The 23,124-nt window shown below is 47.4% G+C and overlaps 2 protein-coding genes and 1 pseudogene across 3 annotated transcripts; 2 read left to right on the forward strand and 1 right to left on the reverse strand.

Annotated features, from left to right (window-relative positions):
- Positions 1 to 602: 602 nt before the first annotated feature.
- On the reverse strand, positions 603 to 6,306 carry LOC130405615 (heme oxygenase 2-like). Of its 2 annotated transcripts, none has more exons than XM_056610802.1 (6): positions 6,055 to 6,306; positions 4,439 to 4,542; positions 4,055 to 4,172; positions 2,917 to 3,408; positions 2,304 to 2,424; positions 603 to 1,709 (listed from the first exon to the last, which is right to left on the reverse strand). In XM_056610802.1, the coding sequence occupies exons 2-6, from the start codon at positions 4,504 to 4,506 to the stop codon at positions 1,582 to 1,584; spliced, it is 927 nt and encodes a 308-aa protein (XP_056466777.1). In that variant the 5' UTR covers positions 4,507 to 4,542; positions 6,055 to 6,306; the 3' UTR covers positions 603 to 1,581. The 2 variants fall into 2 exon arrangements, with proteins under 2 accessions (XP_056466777.1, XP_056466770.1); XM_056610795.1 differs by having other exon boundaries at positions 4,439 to 4,545.
- Positions 6,307 to 8,691: 2,385 nt separating this feature from the next.
- On the forward strand, positions 8,692 to 18,875 carry LOC130406015 (uncharacterized; annotated as a pseudogene).
- Positions 18,417 to 23,076, forward strand: LOC130403758 (transmembrane protein 100-like). Its single transcript, XM_056608216.1, has 3 exons — positions 18,417 to 18,422; positions 20,706 to 20,709; positions 22,198 to 23,076. The coding sequence occupies exons 1-3, from the start codon at positions 18,417 to 18,419 to the stop codon at positions 22,689 to 22,691; spliced, it is 504 nt and encodes a 167-aa protein (XP_056464191.1). The 3' UTR covers positions 22,692 to 23,076.
- The last annotated feature ends 48 nt before the right edge of the window (positions 23,077 to 23,124 follow it).

The raw sequence follows: 23,124 nt of genomic DNA on the forward strand, positions 1-23,124 counted from the left end.
TTCGTTGGATCGGGTCCTCATTGAATGCAGTCTAGAAGCGCACCACACAAGCAGAAGCAGGGTCAACAACATCGAAGACCTCCATCGTACGCACCAGGTGGCAGAGTAGCCTGCTACCAGTCCAGCAGCAACCCAGAGCACGACATATATAATATATATAATATGTCACCAGCCAGAAGCTCAGGGAGCGAGCAACAAAAAAGGCTAACAGAATTAAAGACTTGTGGAAATTGTAATAGAATAAGTGAAGAGATAACGCAACGGCGTGTAGTACTGGAAATGTACGGGATAGTTCTACAACAAAATAACTCATTGACTATTATATTATTGTGTTCTTTTCGGAATCGGAAAGGATAGGGATATTACCTTACCTGCATGGCCTCAACAGTGTTATATTACAAAGTTTGCCCGTCAAAACCCCCACTCCTTTGCAACTTCAATAAACTGCCGCGGTTGAGTTATCTGCTTGAATTACGGAAGGAAGTTGAGGTGCAACTTATTTTTTTAAAGGATCAGATATCTGAGATTCACAACCCAAGTAAGTTCTATATTTGAACCCGTTTTTGTTTTTGTTGTTTTTTGTATCGAAAAATAGATAACATTTAGAAAAAGCAAACTGACTCATGTTCTCAAAGTAATGGTTTTATTGTTATATCATCTAAAATATAATCATTTGCAGATCCTGATGAAACTATAGGTGTAGATCTGTAAAGTGCAAAGGAATCTAACCGTGTAGGCTGGGGCCAAGTGAGGCCCGGCATGTTATGAGAGGGTGAACCTGCATGTTATGAGAGGGTGAGCCTGCATGGTATGTGAGGGTGAAACACAGGTCAGGTATTGATTTAGCATTTATAAGTGTCTTTGGTTAAACTTTGTATGCTTGAATATGCATTTAAAGATTCACGAAACAACTATTTACATTGTGAGATCAGCACAATTTATTTTTTTCTGCTTGCAATAAGAGGTGATTCCATTTCGGACCACCGTGTTTTTGCAGAAAACCGAACCGCTGAATGGTTTATAAAGTCAGGATGCCGCCGTCTGCCCCACAGATAATCTCCTCAGTTATCCAGCATATTATATACAGTACCGTTTTATGCTACTGCTAAACTATCATTTCAATACCACCATTCTCAACTAATGCATAACTTGGAAACATACTTAAATTGGGCTTGCAGGATTAAAATGAATAAAAAAAAAATTAAAAAAAGTCACCATTAAAAGAACACCAATGACCTGGCAGAACAAAACGTAATTTCAAACAAATGGAAAAAAAATCGTCTGTAGCCGTGCCTCTCCCAACCCATTCCAGTCATGATGTCGGCGTATTCCTCTTCAGCAACAGACATGCAGCATTCAGTAGGCTTTAGGTCCGGCAACCACACTGGGAGAACCCATGAGAAATAAAAAGGACTGAGTTAGGTGGAGAGCTCCAGCAGGCCGTCGTGGGGGAGGTGGCAGTGGCATCGCAGGATGGATGCTCCTCATCCCATAACCGTCTTCTCCCTGCTCCCTGCCTCATCCCTTTCTGTTCTTCCGCCTCCCCTCCGCCAGCTTTCCCCCCCGGGCGCGGCACCACGCTCACATCAGGTACCAGGCAGCGAATCCCGCCATAAACGCCACCCAGGCCGCGAACAGGACCTGACCCGTGGGGTGTCGCATTACCGCCATGGCGACCTGGCAGGCGTACTCCGTTCCGCCGGTGGCAGCTGAGAGAGACGCAGAAAGCAGGGCAGGTGCAAGGCAGGGTTAGGGAGAGGTCAAAATGGGAAATAAAAGGGTTCAAATCCATAAAGAGCACCTATTATCATTTTTCGACTTTTATGACTTATAAACGTTGTTAAAATGATTTATAGTCATGTTCAACCACAACCATACAAAAGTGTCAAATAACGACGTGCATGCATTTAGACGTGTTCCCTGCTGACCGTCTGGGGTGGCTGTGCAGAGCGCTAAACACTAGGGACGCCGGTCGCCATTCACTTGGGTCAAATTTCCGGGATTTATCTACGTAGAACAATCTGGATTTTCCATGCATGGTAATGCTGCAACGTGCTCTTCCGGAAGGTAACCAATCACAACGGAGTGGGGTTGGCAGGAGGGGGGCGAGGGGGCCGAGAAGGACGAAGCCGAGTGTTGACAGAGAATGCTGAAAGCGCCCAGAAGAGAGGAAGAGTTTCCCGAAAATCGACATTGTTTTTTGTGCTGTGATTCGTGTCAGGTTGCTCTATAGGAGTCATTAATAAGAAATGAAGACCAGAAAAGTAGTATAATAGGAGATCTTTAAGAAAAGCCCTTTTCACCTGTTTTGGCGGCAAAGTAGGGACACTTGTTTCTGTCTCCTCCCTCTCCATGGACGGGGAGGCCTGCATCCATGACCTCCTCCGGGAGGCTCCTCCCTATCTCGTCCAGCTCATCAAACACCTGTCAAATCAAACACAGAAATACGACGCTGTAACAACATATGGGTTACATAAGAGCCGGACGTCTGTTGCTAGGTGATTCTGGCTAAACAGAAAGTGATGAGGTGTCCTCCTGATGCAAGACACAGCGACGTTGGAGTCAAGCAGGTCGTTGCCTTGGAAGCTGGACCTCGCTGTTGGTGTGAGCGTGTGTTTTTACGTAGGTCACGCATAACCTACATAACACTTAAGAGCTGTACCGAGGCATACAATTACCGATCAGTTATTACTCACTCTACGCCAAGTATCGAAATCAAAGCACAAGAAGTGACAAGAAGAGACAGGAGTAACAAAGCTCCCAAGAAATTAACTTTTTGTGTATTTCAGGTCAATTGAGGATATACAGTATATTCGATATTCCTTATATCTACTTTAAAAACCCAAAATCCCCAGACACTCTGATGTTGTGATACGCCACGTTCGCCTCCACCATGACGGCCTCCTAACGACTCACCTGCATGTTGAACCCAAAGGCCCGGACCGCCTCGGCCACTATCTTCTTCTTGGTCTCCGCGTCCAGCTCCAGCTCGTTCATCCTGCTGCGGTAATGCTGCTTGAACGACTTGGCGCTGTGGATGTTGTCGAACGTGTAGAACTCCAGGCCCTCCCCGGTGGGGGGCAGCTTCATGGCCCGCTGGGCCACCTTCTTCAGCACCTGCCCCCCGGAGAGGTCCCCCATGTAGCGGGTGTACGCGTGGGCCACTAGCAGCACCGGGTCCTCCCGTCCCACCTTGTGGATGCGGTCCACGTAGGCCTGGGTGGCCGGAGAGCAGCTGACCACGCTCCGCCACCCGGGCCCGTAGAAGAACTCCAGGTCCCGTGCCAGGGCCTCCCGCCTGTGCAGCTCCTGGGGGAAGTAGAGCGGGGCGAAGTACGGGTGCTCCCGGTTCCTCTCGATCTCCTCCTCCATGGCGCTGTAGGTGTAGTAGAGCGCCACGGCCCCGAGCTGGGGGGGCACAGGGCGGAGCGCCACTGTTAATGGGGACCGCCGCTCTGAGGGTACGTCTTCTACTGGTGTTGTAGGTCCTGGTACTTAATGTACGCACTTATTGTATGTCGTACGTCCTGGTACTTAATGTACACACTTATTGTATGTCGTACGTCCTGGTATTAAATTTAAGCACTTATTGTATGTCGTACGTCCTGGTATTAAATGTAAGCACTTATTGTATGTCGTACGTCCTGGTACTAAATGTAAGCACTTATTGTATGTCCTACGTCCTGGTACTTAATGTACGCACTTATTGTATGTCGTACGTCCTGGTACTAAATGTACGCACTTATTGTATGTTGTACGTCCTTGCAATTAAAAATAGTACTTAGCATCGTGTAGGGTCTAATCCTAGCTATCTTTGTTGCGTACGAGGAATGGGTTAACCTAGTGATGGTTAGTGCTTGGCACTTGGTTCTATGAACATCCTTACTGTACCGACAGAGATATATTGTTGTTTCTCTTTCTTCTGACAAATGTACTTTACTTATTGAAGGTCGCTTTAGATAAAAGCGTCTGCTAGATGGCCTAAATGTAAATCTCAATGTACTTCCGCAGCCGTTCAATGATTGGACCCATTATTGTTGGTGGAGAGACTGACCTTGAATAGCTCTTTGCGTATGCGGCCCCGGAGGAAGTCTTTGACAAACTGGGTGTTCTCGGCCTTCTCGTGGACCTCTTTGGTGCCCGCTGCCAGAACCTCAGAGAGGTCCTCTGGACTGGAGCAGAAAAAGTTGTTTACACTACCAATTTAGCAGAAAATAAGAGTGAGAAATCAAAGTTTTTTTGTGGGAACTGTAATACAGTATGTTTACAGGCCGACGGGACAAGCGGTTCTGACCCGGTTCCCACCAAACCAGGTTTACCCCAAACCAGAGTTGGACGCATCACTGAATGACCAGAGCAGTGAGTCTTGGTGAGTCTGCAGGTGTCTGCATGAGGACTGTCACTCTACTATGGGAATAACAATGTGTTCCAGCCCTACCTGAGAACATCCACCCTCCCTCCATACTCTGACGCCTCTCCGTTGGCTGCACTCTGGGTCTTCTCCATCTTCACGGCGTCGGGGATACGATGCACCGGTCACTCCTACTGGAAAGAGACACACATGGAAATGCTTCTCAGTCCATTATATTAGCACAGACCTAATCCCCCTTCATAGAAGGGTTTCATAGAAACGGTGGCTTTATAATAGTCGTTATAAAGATATAACAACTATATCTTTGATTATGCTTCTCAGTCCATTATATTAGCACAGACCTAATCCCCCTTCATAGAAGGGTTTCATAGAAACGGTGGCTTTATAATAGTCGTTATAAAGATATAACAACTATATCTTTGATTATGCTTCTCAGTCCATTATATTAGCACAGACCTAATCCCCCTTCATAGAAGGGTTTCATAGAAACGGTGGCTTTATAATAGTCGTTATAAAGATATAACAACTATATCTTTGATTATGCTTCTCAGTCCATTATATTAGCAAAGACCTAATCCCCCTTCATATAAGGGTTTCATAGAAACGGTGGCTTTATAATAGTCGTTATAAAGATATAACGACTATATCTTTGATTATGCTTCTCAGTCCATTATATTAGCACAGACCTAATCCCCCTTCATTGAAGGGTTTCAAAGAAACGGTGGCTTTATAATAGTCGTTATAAGATATAACGACTATAACTCTGATTATGCTTCTAAGTCCATTATATTATCAAAGCCCTAAATCATGGCTTCGTAGAAAGATTGTATAGTAACGATAGCTTTATGATAGTCGCTATAAAGATATAACGACTATAACTTTGATTTTGGTAGATGTATATAAATAGCTGTTCTCTGATCGGGACCGGAAGCACTTTATGTTTCCTGTTCCATTTAGTTCGATGGTATGACTTTTTCTGTTGTACTACTATGTAAAGAATGACATCTCTATGTAAGTTCAGCTAATCACTACTTCCAACGAATAATTTTATTCATTGCTATTCAGCATTCAAAAAGCGGAACACAATAGTAATGCATTTTCATAGCAAAGCGTTATGCCTATCGTGATGTTCCCTTGTTTGAATGTCATAGTCTAAATAAGAGCTGGTTGTGGGTAAACAAACCAACTATGACCTATATAGATGGCCCAAGAGATCTTAAAATAGAACCAGATAATTTAGCACTGTTATGACAGTCCACTAATACTGCTCGGATTAAAAGTGTGTGCGCTGTCATTCTGATTTGTGTCTGTGACCTTATTCACTGGGACACGGGGACAGTTGGACAGTTTGACAGAGGGACACTGTGACAGAGGGACACTGAGGCACAGGGGTACAGAACGACAAACACAACGACTGTCATTGTCACTGTCAATTCACTGAATACTTAACATAAAGCATACTAGTGAGAAAAGCCCTCGAACAACAACATGGAAGGGTCGGACAAAGCCGCTCACACAACAGCGGTTCTGAGGGAGAATAACAACTCGGGGGTCGACATAATCCACATCTCCGACGCGTTTGCTACGCAAACATAGGCATCGGTTTAAGTCGTTTATAGAAAAGATTTAGTTTACATAAAAGATAAAACTACCAAAAGTGTTATTTGTTCATAAGGACTTACCAAATGGGCGGTCCCAATGAGAACCAGTGGACAGAAGGGGAGTTAAAATATAAAAACGGGTAACGCAAAGCAACAGCCGAGTTACTAATTTGATAATGTTTATTATTAAATTATTTAAGGTTTTAAATTATGTCCAAAAATATAGAACTAGGACACGACCATCACACTGCGCACCAAACAATAACCAGCGCAGATCTGCGTGCGCTACTGGGGAGCGAAACCGCTGAGCAGCATTGGGGACCGGAAGAACTGTGTCTGGACCGGAAGTGCTGCGCACTCAGCACCAGGTGACGTGGGTGAATCACACTTTTCACTGTGTATCTGTGAAACTCGACATTATGTAACAGTGTGTAGGCCTACAGTATGTACAGTTATGAGACCCATGGTGGAGACACGCACATGCAACATAGACACATATTTATACATATATTATTTTTTTTCTTCATAAAATACATAATCAAAGTGAGTATTTTTGCAGGATTTAGCCCAAATGTATACCGTTTCTTGGTTCCTGAACACCAATAGGACTATAACAATTACTATAGCCTATAGTTCCTACCAATTACTACTTTAACTTATGTACTGCTTTAAATAGGCCTAAAAGATTATTCAGACAATACTTCTTTCTCAATACTTGTGCTACGCATCGCTTCTCATTTTCCACATCATGCAGTGGTCCTATTTGGCCAAGAGATGTCGCTAACGTCACGGAGTCTTTTCACCAATCAACCGCATTAGTACTACAGTTCATGGTTCGTTCCGCAGTGATGAGAAAGCTCTGCTTGCTGGTGGATTATTATTATTTTTTTCTTATTCACACACACACACACACACACACACACACACACACACACACACACACACACACACACACACACACACGCAATCACACACACACGCAATCACACACACACGCAATCACACACACACACATTGTTTTGAATGAAAACACATGCTTTAATTGGTTTACATTTTTGATTATACAACGTGTAGTAGCCTAATAGATGGAAAAAGCTAGGGTTTTCTAGGATTTTTCTTGTGTTTTATCACAACTCATGAAATTGCTGCGTGTGTGTATATCACCCCATCCCTGCTTGTTTGTCTCACAGCAATGTCAGACGTTTAGTTCACAGTCTGTCACACAGCCACCCTGTTGCAGATCCACCGCGGTTGTGACAGGCGAGCGGTCTAACGAGGTGATTCACTGCCCTCCGACGAGGCAGGCAAGCTGTTCCAGCTGTTGCAGCTGCTAATTGGTTCAGGAAGCGGTTATCTGCCACACGTCCTAGATCAATGGGATGAGAAATCGGTTGGCAAGAGATGTGAGGGGGAGCGGCCAGAGCGAAAACACGAGGTAGTTTTTCGGGAGTATTTTGATCAAAAGCTTTATAGACCCACACCCATGCTATGTGTCTCTCTCATCTTGTTATCTGTCACCTCAACATAGTTCCATCTAGTTCTATTCAAATATTCATGGCATGGGTTTTTGGACAAAGAAATTAATATGAACGATAGCCATGCTATTATAACTGCGCATAAGGTGTAAACACAAGGGTCTTTTGTGCTGGTTACTGTATTATTCCTATCATTCCTTGACTGCATTATTATACACAGCTCTAATCAGAAAAATAATAGTAGTCCTGGAGATGAGACCATCTCGAAAGAACTGTTTTTGTCATGCACTTACTTTATTATTCATAAAGTGTATGACATTCATTAAAGTGTGTATTAAGAATTAAGAACAGGGACCATTATCTTGGCCCGATATCCGTATTTGTACAATGGAATATTAGTGGATAGGGACATTGCCATTCACCGACCAATAACGAATTATAAAAAAAGGCACACGCACGCACGCACGCACGCACGCACGCACACACACACACACACACACACACACACACACACGCACGCACGCACGCACGCGCACACACACACTGCCACACACTCACACACAATAATGTTTGTGGGAATGCATCATGTAAATTAAATAAGAGGACATTCAGGGCGCTTTACAGAGACTGAATTCAACCCAGCTATTATTTGCAAATTAAAGAACAACAGAGATAGCCTACAATTACACCCACGTATGGGAAGATCACGGCTATTTTGTCTCTACATCCATGTTTATATCTTGTAAAGATAAAGTTATCTCTTTAGAGACGAAAAATATGTCTGTTCTAAATGTCATGATAACACTTTTGATAATGGTACATAAATCAACCATTAAATTAAAAAGTACACATAATAACGGTTAGAAAGATGTTTAAAAAGGTAGATTCATACCATCATTTGATCTAACTCACTAACCATATTGCAAATTCGAGGCTATTGTATAATGCTTGATACTGTAACAACTGATATAAATGAAAATATAATTATTTTAACATTATTCTCAGTTTTCTGTGAGTGAGCCACATTATAGTACTGTACAAAACAATCTGGGAGGATAAAGATAGATTCACATCTTAGACTTCATGCTGAGGAAAAGAACAAGTTCCTTTCCTTCTGTCTTTTTTAGATGGGAACACGGTGTAATAATAGGTATTATTAAGATTTAATGAGTGATATATGAAGTGAAAACCATGAGCGATGGGGTGAAATCGCGTCGGTGTTCCCGTTGCCATGGCAGCCAATCTCGCGAGAGAGCTCCTCCTCGAAACAACAATCATTATAATGCCAATAAACTCCCGTAAAAGTGCCGATTGCGCTATTCTCGTGTTTGTTTCTTTATTTTTTTGTTGATGCTGGTTTATTAGTGAGTTATGTGACCGTAAATGTGGTTTTGCATCACTTTGAGAAAGTCACCGGTAGCAGAACAAACTTCCGCCTCCACTGAGCGGGTCGACTCAAACCTTCTCGTCTAAACAGGGTCTACTTGAGTAAGATGTCCACATTAATAAGATGTGACCTAGCGCCGTGATACTAGTGTAACACGTAAGAGAGCCCTCCCCTCGGTGAAATGTCCCTGCTCAGCCGGTTGGAGGAAGCGGTCAAGTGGTGTAAAGACGAGCAAGCCAAGTTACATGTCAACATTCAACTCCAACATGAGATTATAAAGTCATTGTGAGTATAGTTTTGCATCCATAGCAAACGGTGGATTGTGTTTTGAAAGCCTGATGCGTCTGTTAAGTTACACAATTCAACTGTAACGGTAACGTTTGGAGATGATTCATTAAACCACATGGCTGTGTGGACGTCACGACTAGCCTAGAGTGGATGTGATGTTAGCAGCCATGCAAGCAGTCAAGCACCGGTTTGCATTCAGTATCAACATTAGGACAAGCAGACACATGGCAGATGTTATTTGCTTATATCAAATCGGCCACATTACAAAGAGTGTCACTGTGTGTGTTTTGACAAAAACAGGAACATTCAACATTGAATTGCATATAATTTATTTATTGTTTCTCTTTTTGTTTCTCTGACCTTTGTAGTGACCTGCATGCTGGGGTGCGTTTACTGATTTGTGTGTGTGACCTGTGACCTACTTGTATGTTTGAATTGATCCCAGAACGCCGCAGATTCGGGCTGCCCCCCTCGACCTGGATGACGCTCATAAGGGTAAAGACATGATCTGGTATATTTCACAGCATGGTCTTGTGTGTCTTGTAGGGGGAGGCATGTGGCTCAGGAGGTAGAGCGGGTTGGCTGGTAACAGGGTTGCTAGTTCGATCCCCGGCTCCTCCTAGTTGAGTGTCGAGGTGTCCCTGAGCGACACACCTCACCCTGACTGCTCTTGACGAGCTGGCTGTCGCCCTGCGTGGCTGACTCCGCCGTCGGTGTGTGAATGTGTCCATGAATGGTTGAATATGAGGCAGTATTGTAAAGCGCTTTGAGTGGTCAGTGGTTAGAAAAGCGTTGTATGAATGCCGTCTGTTTACCATTTACCTTTTGTGTGGGCGTGTCAAAAACCCAGAGCTTTGTACCTAAAGGTTTAAAGTACGTTGTTTCCTCATCTCACCCCGGCTGGTTCAGAGGAAGATGTGGCGCCGCAGGAGATAGAGGAGATCGAGCTACTGGAGCGAGCGCTGAGGGAAGCTCTCCGGATCCGCAGCGGCAGCGCGCCGTCGTCCAGGGGGCCCCGCTGTAGTCGTGGACCCCCCGGACCGACCAAAGAGCCAGGCGACCCCGCTGCCGTCAAACCCAGTGCAGCCAATCAACCCTCTGGAGCGCGGAGAGGCAGAGCGGGGGCCGACGCGTCCTCCAAGTCCGGCAGCCGGGCCCCGAGAGAAGCCCGGAGACCCGGGACCTCGTCGTCTCTGTCGGGGGCCAGAAGTAAAAACGTGAACCCCCTAGCGGCGTACAAGGGGGCGGTCGCCGGCGGCTCGGTCGGTGCGGGCCCTGCGGTCCGACACGAGAAACACACACGGGGGGGGCGGTAACCCTGGTGACCGGGCCCGGGCCCCAGCTGCCGCCTCTGGCCGGGAGAGCGAGGGGCCCCTGGGGAGGGCCGGGCCCCCAGTGGAGGCGGAGCGTGCCTTGACTGGCGGGACTGGCAGCACACCTGCGCAGAACAGGTAAGGAGGTCTGACATCAACCGTCCTCTGAACACAGTAAGCCACAGTCAAAATGTCTGCTTGAAATATTAGTTTTTCCCCCTCCTCACTTTTGCAGGATACCTACTGATCTAAGGGAGAAATGGAAGTCTCTGAGACTGAAGCAAAACAGGTGACCAGAATCTATCTATCTATCTATCTATCTATCTATCTATCTATCTATCTATCTATCTATCTATCTATCTATCTATCTATCTATCTTATCTATCCATCCATCCATCCATCCATCCATTTATTGGTCAATGTAATCGATGGATTAACATTGTATGTATATGTGATTTAATATCTATCAATATCTAGAGGGAGATGAACATGTACCATGTTTTTCATAAGCGATCGCAGCCTGCCGGTTCTGTCTAACGTTCCTCCCTGTCCCGTGGTCAGGTTGTGGGACAGAGCGGCGGTGCTGCAGAGCCAGAGTATGCCGGAGAGAAGTGCCTTCATGGAGAAAATGAGGGCTTGCGTATCTTTCATTCAGGGTTAGCCTAACCCTTAAACAGGACCAAGGTGTGCTAGAGTTAAGATGTTCTACTAAAAGTTGACCTGTACAAATTGCACCTCCAATCACCTAGCTAATGGTCCGTCGGCCAGTGTATTCTTGGCTACATCTGAGCATGTGGCTCAGGAGGTAGAGCGGGTCGGCTGGTAACCAGAAGGTCGCTAGTTCGATCCCCGGCTCCTCCTCTTGTTGAGGTGTACCTGAGCGAGACGCCTCCCCCTGACTGCTCCTGACCAGCCGGCTGTCGCCCTGCGTGGCCGCGACCGCCGACAGTGTGTGAATGTGTGCATGAACGGGTGAATGTGAGGCCGTATTGAAAAGTGGTTTGAGTGGCCACTGGTTAAAAATGCCCTCAATAAATGAAGTCTATGTAACATTTAGCGTAAAGAACTAGTGTTTCCACCTGGTATTTGACGGGCCTCCCAGCCCGTCCTGGGTAACGCCGTCTGGTTCCCTTGACCCGTTCCTCCAGTTCCCCAGGACCTGGCCTCGGGGCAGTCCGGATCAGACCCGGGCTCTGGTGGGTGGCCTCGTCCGCCAAGGCAAGGACCTGAGCCACTGTTACAAGGTCCAGAAGCTGCTGGCCAAGTACGGCTCCTCATCAGGCAGCCAACCAGGTACATACCTCAACAGAAACCCTACCGTACTACCAGGACCAAATTAGGCCCGACCGATATTGATTTTGGAGGGCCGATGCCGATTATTTTCAGAGAAAATTTCTGATTACGATTTAAATCGGCCGATTATTGAAAGAAAATGGAAAAGCATGTAAAACTTATTTTTGGAACCCTTAAATATACTTTAAACACTTGTGACGAATATGTGAATTGCATGCAGAACCTTGTGTGTTTTCGAATAAATTTACTGTAAAAAATTAGTGCAAATACAGCCTTATCTTATTGTCAATAAAATAAAATAAAAAGGATCTTAAAAAAATTAGTGCAGGAACTTCATTTTATTGGTAACATAATTCTACCATAGCAGTTTTTTACTTGCATATTGGAACAAATAAAGAAATCAAATTTCTGCAAAATAATTAGTTGTTTGAGGCCGGGGCAAGCAGCATATTAACATTTTGTGCAACAATCTTTTGACATAAAGTGCAGGAAGAAGAACTTTTTCGTAACTGTACACAACATATTTGAAAGCCATATTTAATAATAACATAAAACAACTGTATAGGAACGAGGTAATGTGTGTTGTGTGGGGCAAACAGCATATGGATATTTTCCAAATAAAATTATATTCTCCTGCCCCTGCCAGTCGTAGAGTCCTTAATGTTGCCACTTCAGCAGGGGCAGTTTGTAGTGCATTCTCTCCCTTGAGGGAGCTGCGCTTCTTACTCATAAATGTTGCCAATAGTACTGAACACCCTCTCACTTGGCACAGAGGAAGGTGGACGGCAAATGTATCTCCTGGCCAAATGCATTTCTAGTAAAAAAAATAAATCGCCATTAATCTGCGACTTTTTGGCAGATGTTGATTATTTTCAAAAAGGCTATAATCCACCGTTTAAATCGGCAGGCTGATGAATCGGTCGGGCCCTAGACCAAATGCTCACAAGACAATGTAAAGGGGGCTGGGTCAGCAGCATCATTACCGTATTAGTTAGGCCTTTGTATTCCTTTCGGAACGTAGGCCATTGATGAATCGTTTCCACCCCCGTCTGTCTTGTGCCATCCTCTCCATCTGTTTCCACGTCAGTCCCTTCTTTTTCACATCTAGCTCTGTGCTCCTTCTCCATGTGTTTTTGGGCCTCCCTCTGCTCTGTTTGCCTTGTGGGTTCCATGTTAGTGCCTGTTTGGTTATTGCTGTTTTGCCTTTTCTTAGTGTGTGACCTATCCAGCTCCACTTTCTCCTTATCCGCTGTATCTCTATTGGCTCTTGATTGGTGCATTCCCACAGGTTGGTGTTACTGATACGGTTTGGCCAGAAGATCCTGAGGATGTGTCTAATGACGCGTTTCCACTGCAGGGTGCGGTATGGTTCGGTTAGACTCAGTCCGGTAGTGAGGGGGCGGTATAGCCCAGCTCAGTTCCGAGGACGCGTTTCCACTGCCGACAGTACTCTTTATGTTAGGCCGGATGTCGATCGCCGCGGCAGCTACGTAAACATCGTAAACAACGTCTTCCTCCCCAAGAATGCAGAGGAACGTCTCCACCTCCTTGTTCGCCTAAGCAAGCGTTTTACACGACATGTTCATTGTATTTGACGTTGGAGTTGAAGATTTTGAGCTTAGCATTGAGTGAGATGTTTTTAGTTTTCAAGATCTTATTTAATATGTTGAATGTTGTTCTTGCTTTCCCTATTCTTGACTTTACATCTTCCTCTGTCCCACCGTCCACAGCTATCACACTTCCCAGATATGTCAATTTGATGACCTCTTCCGGTGTTTGGTCCCCGATGTTTATAGGACTCATGCTTTTGTTGTTTATCCGCATTATTTTGGTTTTTGCTCACTTTATTTTAAGCCCCAGTCCTGCTGCTGTTGTTTCTAGCAGTTGGGATTTCTCTCGCATCTGCTGGTGGCTATGTGAGAGTAGTGCAATGTGATCTGCAAAGTCGAGGTCCTCTAGCTGTTCTGTCAGACTCCATTGGATGCCAGTATTTTTTATTATGGGTAGTTTGCTTCATGGTCCAGTCAATGCACAAGAGGGAAAGGAAAGGGGAAAGCAGGCAGCCCTGTTTCACCCCGGTGAGCACTGTGAATGTTTCTTGTGCCTGTCCCTGGTGGAGCACTTGGCACTGCATGTCCTGGTATGTGTTCTTGATGATGTTTATGTATTTGGGGGGGATTCCGTAGTGTGCCATTAAATTCCATAGCCACTTTCGGTCTACACTGTCAAATGCTTTTTCAAAGTCAATTAAACTTTATGCACAGTTTTCTTGGTGGTCATGTATAGGTCCTTGAGGTTGTTTTTTCCAGCTGCTTCATGTGCTTCTTGTGCCAAGGCCTCGATGTAATTCTGTTTATCACATTTAGCCCTCTTCTTCACCTCCTTGTTTGCTTACTCGTAGTCTTTCAGGGCTGCTGTCTTTCTTGCTCAGGTTTTGCATTTGGTTAGTGTGTCCTTTTTTTGCCCTCCTCTCTTCTATGTTTCCTTCCATATGTTTTTCAGGCTGTTCCAGTACTCTTCCACTGATTGTTGGAGATCTTGCAGGGCTTGAAACCTGTTCTGTAGGGTGGTTTGATACAGTTCAGTTGTTCCAATGTCCTGGAAGAGCTGTAGGTTGAATTTTGTTCTGCTGTCAGAGGGGTTGTTGCAGCGCTTTAGCTTAAGTTGGAGTTTTGCAGCCAGTCTGCCCCCCTCTTCACTCGTACATCCAGGTGTACGAGTGAAGAGGGGGGCAGACACCGGGACAGACCACCACTTACTGGCTGCAAAACCTTTGAGTGCCTAAACTTCCTGTTTATATATATGTGGTCGATTTGGTTTTCGGTAGTGTGGTCTTTGTGGATGGTGGCTTTGTGGATGGTGGCTTTGTGGATGGGTGGCTTTGTGGATGGGTTTATGGGGGAAAACAGTCCCTCCTATAACCAGATTGTTGTCAGCACATACATCTGCAAATCTCTCCCCATTTTCGTTCATGGTGCCAAGTCCATGCTTTCCCATAGCCAGTTCGTATCCATTGTTGTTATTTCCCACCTTGGCATTCATGTCGCCCATGAGTAAGAGAAGGTATTTTTCTTTTCTGTTCTGGAGTAGATGTTGTAGCTGGTTGTAGAAATTGTCCTTTAGTTCCTCATCAGTATTGTTGGTGGGTGCATAGCACTGTATGATTTGAAGGTTGATTCTTTTATGGGTGGTTTGGGATCTTGCAGTGATGATTCCAGAATTTATGGGGTCCTAGCTGACGAGGGCCCTCTGTGCTTCTTTGGAGTGCATAAATGTCACTTCCTCCGTGTGTGGTGCTTTTTCATCTGCGTGTCCAGAGTAGAGTATGGACTCACCGCTGACCAATTTGACTTCTCCTGTCTGGAGCCATCTGGTATCGCAGAGGCCGAGGATAGAAACCCTGTATCTCCTCATCTCATCTGCGATGACTGTCGTCTTCCCTGCTGTGAACATGGTCCTGATGTTCCAGGTTGCGATGTTGGAAGGTTGCCTAGGGGATAGAAGATTCAGACGAACCCTCTCTGTATGGTTTTCAGTATGCGTCTTCATTGTCTCTTTAGCTTGCATGCCCGAAGAGTCTTCATCTCCTAGGTTGTGGGGTTTCTTTTTCTTCATCAATGTTTCTGTAATCGGTTGAATCCACTTCACGGGTGATTGGCCCATGAGTTTTATCATTGCCCTATTGGCCAGCTTGACCTGCTTCCACCTCTCACGACGGGGACGTTAGGGTTGGGTTTTGAGTATTACCAGGACCTAATGCACACAAGACAATGTAAAGGGGATGACAGGGTTTTCCTTAAAGGTGTCATTACCACACTCAGACTAATGTACTACTTATTGTAAAATAAATAAAAAAGTACCGGAATTGTACTTGGATGGTACTACTTTCTCCTCTGCGTTTTAGCCATTTATCTGGAGAAAGTATTGTGGAACACACAATATGTAATGCAACACTTGGGAAGGAAAAGCCATAAAAGAAAGAAATGCAATTTACTTCCAATCGATAACCTTCATTAAATCTGGATGAGCCTGTCCTATCCAACACGAATACAAATACTTTGATCCTCGTAACTCAGAGTCACAGAGGACTGAAGTGGCAGGTGTGTGTGAAAAGTATAATTTACTATAAATATCCAAGAAAATGGGACCATCTTGGTGATAATTGCCACGTTGAAGGGGTGTAAACACCTGTTTACCCCCCTTTACACCCTCTCTTTACACCCCCCTTCTCCATTTATCGAGAGATGGAGATGTTGTTGAAATATTGTGTTGCTATATGGTCAATGCTCCCTTATTACCATTGTATCTCATAAACCAGGATGCAGAAGATGAAAGACAGCCATTTCTCTTGCAGACAGTGCAGAGCTCCAGTGTGCACCTCATGTTACTCTTGAACGCCTGGAGAGTGAGGCAGAAAGCCTGAGGAAACAAGCAGTCCAAGTGAAACAAGGTGAGAACCTTCATTCACACGAGTGAAACGACAGAGCTGCACTCAGACCAAGGATATCTTTTTGGTAAAAACATTACTTGAAGTTGGTTCTGTTTGTGTGTCTTATTACGTCTCAGCTTTTCCATGCCTCTGAAATACAAAGGAAATATTGCTGATATTCTCATGTGGTTCAAACACTTCTAGACTCCAGCTGTGTTTGAACAGGCAGGAATATGTTTCATGATTACATTTTGACATCCCCCAGTGGTTTAAATGTAGGCTGTAATGTTAGTCTTTTCAGCAAAAAGCAAGTATGTGTGAGATGTGTTTCCAGAATTATCCCTGGATAGTCACACACAAGTAAACATCATTTTAATATAATTTCTTTCCACTTCGTTTTGGAGGTTAACTTTATATTAGAATGTTCTATTATTCAGAGAAAGCCTTCTGTGTTGCGTGCTATTAGTAGTAGTGCTTATATTTAAGTACCTTTTTTCTTTTCTTTTATTCAACAATGACTTGTGGTTGAATGGCAAACTATTTGTAGCGATGTCTGGGTAAGCCTATAGAAGCAATGAGCTTGACTCCAGAAATGACGTGTCTCTTGAGTTAGCTTGACCTTCTGCTCGTCCAAAGGGAACAATACAAACAAAGGCAGGAAATCGAAATAATAGTCTAAAAACAGTGTTCCTCCGTGGGCTCCTAGCTCTTTAATGTGACTACTTCTGACGTCATGACTCTACGGGAGCCTTATGTGTCCATGCTAATTTTCAAAATTAATAATAATCATGTAGACTACAAAACGATGAGTGAAAATATGCAAATCAGACATTTTCTAAATATGGCTTTTACAGATTTTTTTTTTTCTTGGTTTACGAGCGACTGGGCTGTGCGTCTGAACCACTCTCGGCTCCGTTCCTCTTCGGCGGTAAACCGTCGGCGTGAGGAGGGGGGGGGGGGGGGGGGGGGGGGGGGGGGGGGGGTGGTGGGGGGGGCGGTTAGGGCGTGAGGAGGGGGGGGAGGGGGAAGACGGGGCGCTAACGAGCTAATGCACGCTCCGCGCCCCCGACGTACGGAAACTGAAAGCAGACCCGGTGGCAGGTCCCTAGTTTCCTTACCGCCTCTCCCGTGACGTCGGGGGAGAGGAGGGGGTACGGGGGGCCGGCTCACCAGACGCAGCCCCCGTCTATTTACAGCGGGGTCAGCGGGAGGAGGCGGAGAGAAGAGGGTCTAGGCTACAGTTGCTCACGCGCTAAAGATAGCCTCTTTTTCCGCCGGCAGAGTGGGAGACGTGGAACGGATGGAGGCCCGAGGGGGGTTGCCTCTGCCCGGGCGTGCGGGGGGGTCGGGGGGGGGGCCTCCTCCTCCTCCTCCCCCTCCTGCCCCCCGTCCTCACCGTCGCCACGGAGACGGAGCTGGTGGAGCTGGAGACGCTGAGGCTGCGGGTGCTGCTGCTGCAGCAGGAGGTGCACCTGCAGCAGGTGAGGGCGGGGGGCCTCCGTCAGGGTCACGCGCCGACGTTGATTGTGTTTTTAACTGAATAAAAACATGTTTGCGATTATGTTAGTACACAAGAAAATAGAATGTGTGACATAAGTCTAGTCGTACACATTTGAATGCCGAAATCTTACATATTCTACCTTTTTAAGTCGTTCTTAGTCCTATGAAAATAACGTCCTAATGTGTGAGCCATCAGGCTAACCTATTACATGCTAACCTACGACATCGCCCCAACATGGTGAGCTCCTTCTTTGCCCCCGGTTGATGTGTCGTCGTCCCCCCCCCGGCTCCAGGCCCTGTCGGACAGCCTCTCCCCCCTGCTGTGCTCCCTGTTGGGGGGCCCGGAGCCGGCGGACCCCAGCGTGCTCCGGGACCTGTACTCCCTCCTGGCCGAGGGGGGGGAGAGGTTCCCCGCACTGGTTCTGGACGCTGAGCCCGACTGACTGGACCGAGGCGGTTCTGACTGGACCGAGGCGGTTCTAACTGGACCCAGACGGTTCTAACTGGACCCAGGCGGTTCTGACTGGAACCAGGCGGTTCTAATGCGCTCCAGGGGGCTGATCACACGGATAGTTATTCGATTGCCTACTTTTACTTCTTTTTGTTTGTACTTCTCAGGCGTTCATTTACTGTGATGCTGTGTGAGATCACTCACGTGAGGTCATTGTACACTTACAAATAACATAATGTGATGTGACCAAAAATATGTTTTTAATTTTCTTTTTTTGATCTCATGACGGCAAGCCGCGTCCATCAGGATGCCGGTAACTTGTATTCTCTCGTGTCCCTTGCTGACTTCGTGCAATACAGTCCTCACCAGCAGGGGGCAGTCATCCTGCACAATACGGCTCATAAACCGCCCCAACTAATGGCAGTGAAACATCTGAACTTGTGAAGCTCTCATTATCCTTCGGCGTGTGTCAGTTTTGTACATGGAGCCAGATGGAGGCTCGCGTTTTGTAGTCGTAAAGTGTAACCGTTCAAGTAACGATCCGAGTAAATCAATTCTGAAAGCCATTTTTCGTGTGCTGTTGAATAGCAAATGAATAAAACCAGCTGTTAGGAGAGACACATTCACGGACTTGTGTATACAACCCAATTATTAAAATCGAAATCATAATTTCGCAATGCAAAATGTATTTTCAGCAGAGGCGTTCATCTGCTTTCAATTCTATTTTTGTGGGCTATGGATTTTTTGTTGTCTTGTGAACATGTTATAATCCTTCACATGGGAGAGAGTGGCTTCATCTTGGCAGTTTCATTGTGGAGTGTATTGTGTGAGAGTAGGCTATAGGGTTGGAGGGTGAATGATGGAGCAGGTCTTTCAGGAGGCTGGACGGGCCACATGCCCGCATATGCCGCTTGGAGGGCCCGTAGCAGAGCAGACTGAACAACAGGTGGCCCTCGGTTCACACAGCACGTTGTGGGTGTGTGCACACGGCTGCCACACACACACACGTACACACACATTTCCTCACACACGCTCATCGGAGTAGTGAGTCACTCGGAGATGCGGGTCTTGATCCCTTATTTTCACCCGTTTTCCGCTTGTTATCCGCCCCCCCCCCCCCCCCCCCCCCCCCCCCCCATCATCGGGGGAGGTTAGGAGTACAAACCGCTATTCCTGGCTTGCCGGGAGCGTCATTTGAATACGGTGCCTGTATGTTTGCCAGCTCTTTCACCATGCCATCATGCGTTCTGGGCACGTTGTAAACGTGCGTTGTGCTGCTGGCACCGGGTCTGATCCACACGGTCTGGACGCACGCGGGGGGAATCGGCGCACGGAGGGCGAGCGAGCGAGCGTCCGCGAGATGAAATCCACACATCACACACTGATCCCACGGGGGGAAATCCGCCCACGCAGCTCAGCCTCCCCATGACCTGGCTTCGTTATGGTGGTCTGCCGCCTGGCCCCATGGTTGTCCCTGGGCGCGCTGAGCCGCCACACCCACCTGCGGCTCGCTCTTCGGCCGTGCCACATTTCATTCTCCCTCCCGCTTCACTGATTCATGCATTCAATGCGTTTACTCTTCAAACTGATTTGTGCTCGTGCTTTCCCGTGGAGGCTCTTTGCTTTTCAGTATTCTGTCTCTCCTGACCCACTCAGACACGGTGACAGCTAGCGGTGAATTGTCTTTGCTTTCCGCGCGAATTCAAGGCTCTCGCAGCCTCTCCTAGGTGTTTTCTTTCTCAAACTTGTTGTCTTTCAAACACACACACACACACACACGAGAAAACGCACGCAAACATAAACAAACCTTTATTTTCCTGTTCTCTTCCCCAATCCCCGGTTCTGTTGGCCGCAGGTGGCCGCCACGGATCAATTTGTATTCATAGTTTAAATTCCTTCTTCGTCTTCCATTCATCCCAGTGAGGCAGGAGAGACGACGGTCACAGAGGAGTGATGGAAATGAAGCAATAAATTGTTAAACGTTCAACATGGATTTCATACGGCTGTCATCCGTGTTCGTTATTAATGGTCATTACCTTTTGTATTTAGAGCTGATGACGGTAGCTTATAAAATACAGCCACCCCCCCCCCCCCCCCCCTTACACACACACACCCTCAAACTGCAAAAACCTGTTTCAAAGGACCTCAAATCAATTACCCATTTCTGTGCTATATATAGACCATGATAACAATTCAGCACAAATCAATATGTGTTGTTCCCTTAAAGCCCCATTCTTCTCCACACACACGCACACATAATTTGTGACTATTTCAATAATGCAGCACTCGTGCAAATCGATGTGTCCTACCTTAATGCCCCCTTCCTCCACACACACACACACACACACACACACACACACACACACACACACACACACACACACACACACACACACACACACACTCAAGGTGGCTGTTTCAATAATAGCTGCAGTGTGGGATGTTAGTGTGTGTCTCTCGAGCGAACAAGGTAATTCATCTCCAGATCAGAATAGCTTTTCCTCGCCTCACCAGTTCACACAGACACCCCTGTGAACAGAATTGAAGCGTCTATCGCCCTTACACAAGGTAACTGTGTCCCTGTGTTCGCTCTCAGTCAGGTGAGGTGATGGTCAATTCTCATAGTAAGCCGATAAGTGGATGAACATGCTTTAATATTTAATATCGAGCTGCTGGAAAGATTCTGAGGTTCCTCTGAATCCAAAGGAAAGCGCTTGTCTTGTCTGTCTGTTGCCTGTGAAGTTATGTTATTATCACATGGCTCAGACCATTTTAATGCCCAATTAAAACCTGCATGGCGATGATCAAACCCAGAGCCTCGCCCTCGCGTGGTTTGGAAGAAACTCTTCCTGATATTGGCAAAAGCACTGGCTTTCACCCTGGCTCCTAGAAGTAAAGAAACAGCCCCAGCCCTGCATGGGATTGCCCCCGGGGTAACACTAACCACCCAGATGTATCCCGGCGGCCTGGCGGGGCTGATTGGACGGGGTATGAGTCAAGGAGAGGAGAGCCAAAGCAGGACCGATTGATTAGATTTTCATGGAGGCAAAAAAGGGCTTCCAAGACCCATGACAGATGGAATTAGTGCCTGTCTGCCTACGTTCATTAAAGGAAGGAAAACACTGTGTGTGTGTGTGTGTGTGTGTGTGTGTGTGTGTGTGTGTGTGTGTGTGTGTGTGTGTGTGTGCGTGTACCTTGTCTTTTTTTCTGGTAGTATTCTAATTTCAGATGTCTCCCTGGGTGACGACACATTCATGAGAAGATGTGGTGTGTGTTAGTGTGTGTGGGTGTGTGGTGTGTGGGCACTGACATTGAGGATCTGGGTTGTTCTGGTGCGTGCGAGCGTGGGAGGGCCGGTGCGGTTTTGAGAGAGAGTGCCATTACTTTGTGTGTGTGTGTGTGTGACACATCGGCGTCTCTCCTGCATCACCAGGCAGGTGGCGTCCAGGGTTCTGATGTAAGGGAATCCCTTCTTTTTTTTTCCCCCACCTTCCGTATAAACGTGTCAATTATTATTCATATCGGGAACACCGAGCAAGAAGCCTGTGTTCCTCCCGGTTGTTTTCCCTCTTTTGCGGGAGGGAGGAAGAAAGGACAACAGACGGAGGGGGGATGAAAGGGAGGCAGAGGGAGAGACAGCAGTATTCGGTGCCGCTCCCCCTTCCTGACTCCTCTACTCCCCGGCTCCTCCGCTTGCACTCCTTGACGTCAACACGGAGGCAGCCAATCGGTGGCCTGGCTCTACTCCCCTCTGCCTCTACCCCGGCTCCTCCCCCTTTCCCTCGGCCAGTTATAAAGCCCCCGGAGGTACCTTGAGCGGAGTGTACAATGTGCTGCCAGAGATCCAGCAGGCACCGCACAGAGAGAGAGACCGAGCCGGAGAGGGAGGGAGAGAGACGCCAAAGCGTGAGTGGATTTCTGCGCTGACTGACTGTTAACAAACAAACAAAAAAAACGTCATCTGCTACGATCCGGCCATTTCGCCGGCCGTCTCCCCCCCACCCCTGCTGCTCTCACACCAGCCCCCTTCTCCCCCTTCTCCCCCTTCTCCTCCTCTCCTCCTCTCTCTCCCTGTTCTGTCTCTCCAGGCGAGCGGAGACTACGGAGGGAATCCGGGACGCCAGCAGTGGCCAGGCGCCCCCGTTCGCCCCGCGTCCCCAGGATGGGCTGTGGGCCGGGCCGCCCTGCCTGCCAGGCCCCGTCCCAGGCGGCCGCCGCCGCCGCCGCCGCCGCCGGCTCGGCGCCGGGTCCCGAGGGGCCGTACCTGGAGCCCGGCGCCTCCAGGGTGCCGGACGTGCTCTCGTCCCTGGAGCGTCTGTCCCAGGCCACGGGGGGCATGGAGAAGTCCTGGTACCGGTGCATCTTCCCCTTCGGCATCATCTCGCTGGTGATCGGCGTGGCGGGCACGGGGGTGACCTACACCTACAACGACCTGCCGCAGACCAAGGTGGTGTCGCTGGTGCTGCTGGGGGCCGGGCTGCTGCTGGTGCTGCTGGCCGCCACCTGCTGGACGGTCCACGAGCGCAAGAAGAGGAAAAAGAAGGAGGGCGGCTCCTTCACCTCTGAGCAGTGCCCCCTCTGAGGGTGCCGACCCGGGGCCGGACCGCAGAGAGCTGGGGGCCCGGGGGCCAGCGGCCGGGGGGGGCCAGAGAGAGAGAGAGAGGCCGAGACCGCCCCGGAGTCCGGAGGACACGCCAGAACTCTCTTTCCCCCGCCCTTCAGACCCCTAAAACATCAGACGCGACAAGTGACCTGTTGGAGGATCCTGTGGGAGATCTTTTTAAGGGATCTGTTGGGAGAGCTTTTGGGGATCCTTTAGTCGATCTGTCGGGGGAACCTTTGAGGGAACTTTTGGGGGAACTTTGGGAGATCTTTTGGGGATCCTTTAGGGAATCAGTTTGGGGATCTGTTGGGGGATCCTTTGGGACCTATTGGGGGATCCTTTGGGAGATCTGTTGGGGGATCCTTTGGAGGATCTGTTGGGGGATCCTTTGGGGGACCTGTTGGGGGAACCT

The sequence above is a fragment of the Gadus chalcogrammus genome, chromosome 2 (genome assembly GCF_026213295.1).
Source record: "Gadus chalcogrammus isolate NIFS_2021 chromosome 2, NIFS_Gcha_1.0, whole genome shotgun sequence".
In the NCBI taxonomy this organism is placed as follows: domain Eukaryota; kingdom Metazoa; phylum Chordata; class Actinopteri; order Gadiformes; family Gadidae; genus Gadus; species Gadus chalcogrammus.

Excerpts from the sequence above, each read along its gene's own strand:
- LOC130405615 (XM_056610802.1), bottom strand. The coding sequence starts at position 4,506 with ATGGAGAAGACCCAGAGTGCAGCCAACGGAGAGGCGTCAGAGTATGGA. Across the intron at positions 2,425-2,916 it reads CCTTTGGGTTCAACATGCAG|GTGTTTGATGAGCTGGACGA; the intron begins GTGAGTCGTTAG and ends TTGATTTGACAG. Across the intron at positions 1,710-2,303 it reads CTACTTTGCCGCCAAAACAG|CTGCCACCGGCGGAACGGAG; the intron begins GTGAAAAGGGCT and ends CGTCTCTCTCAG.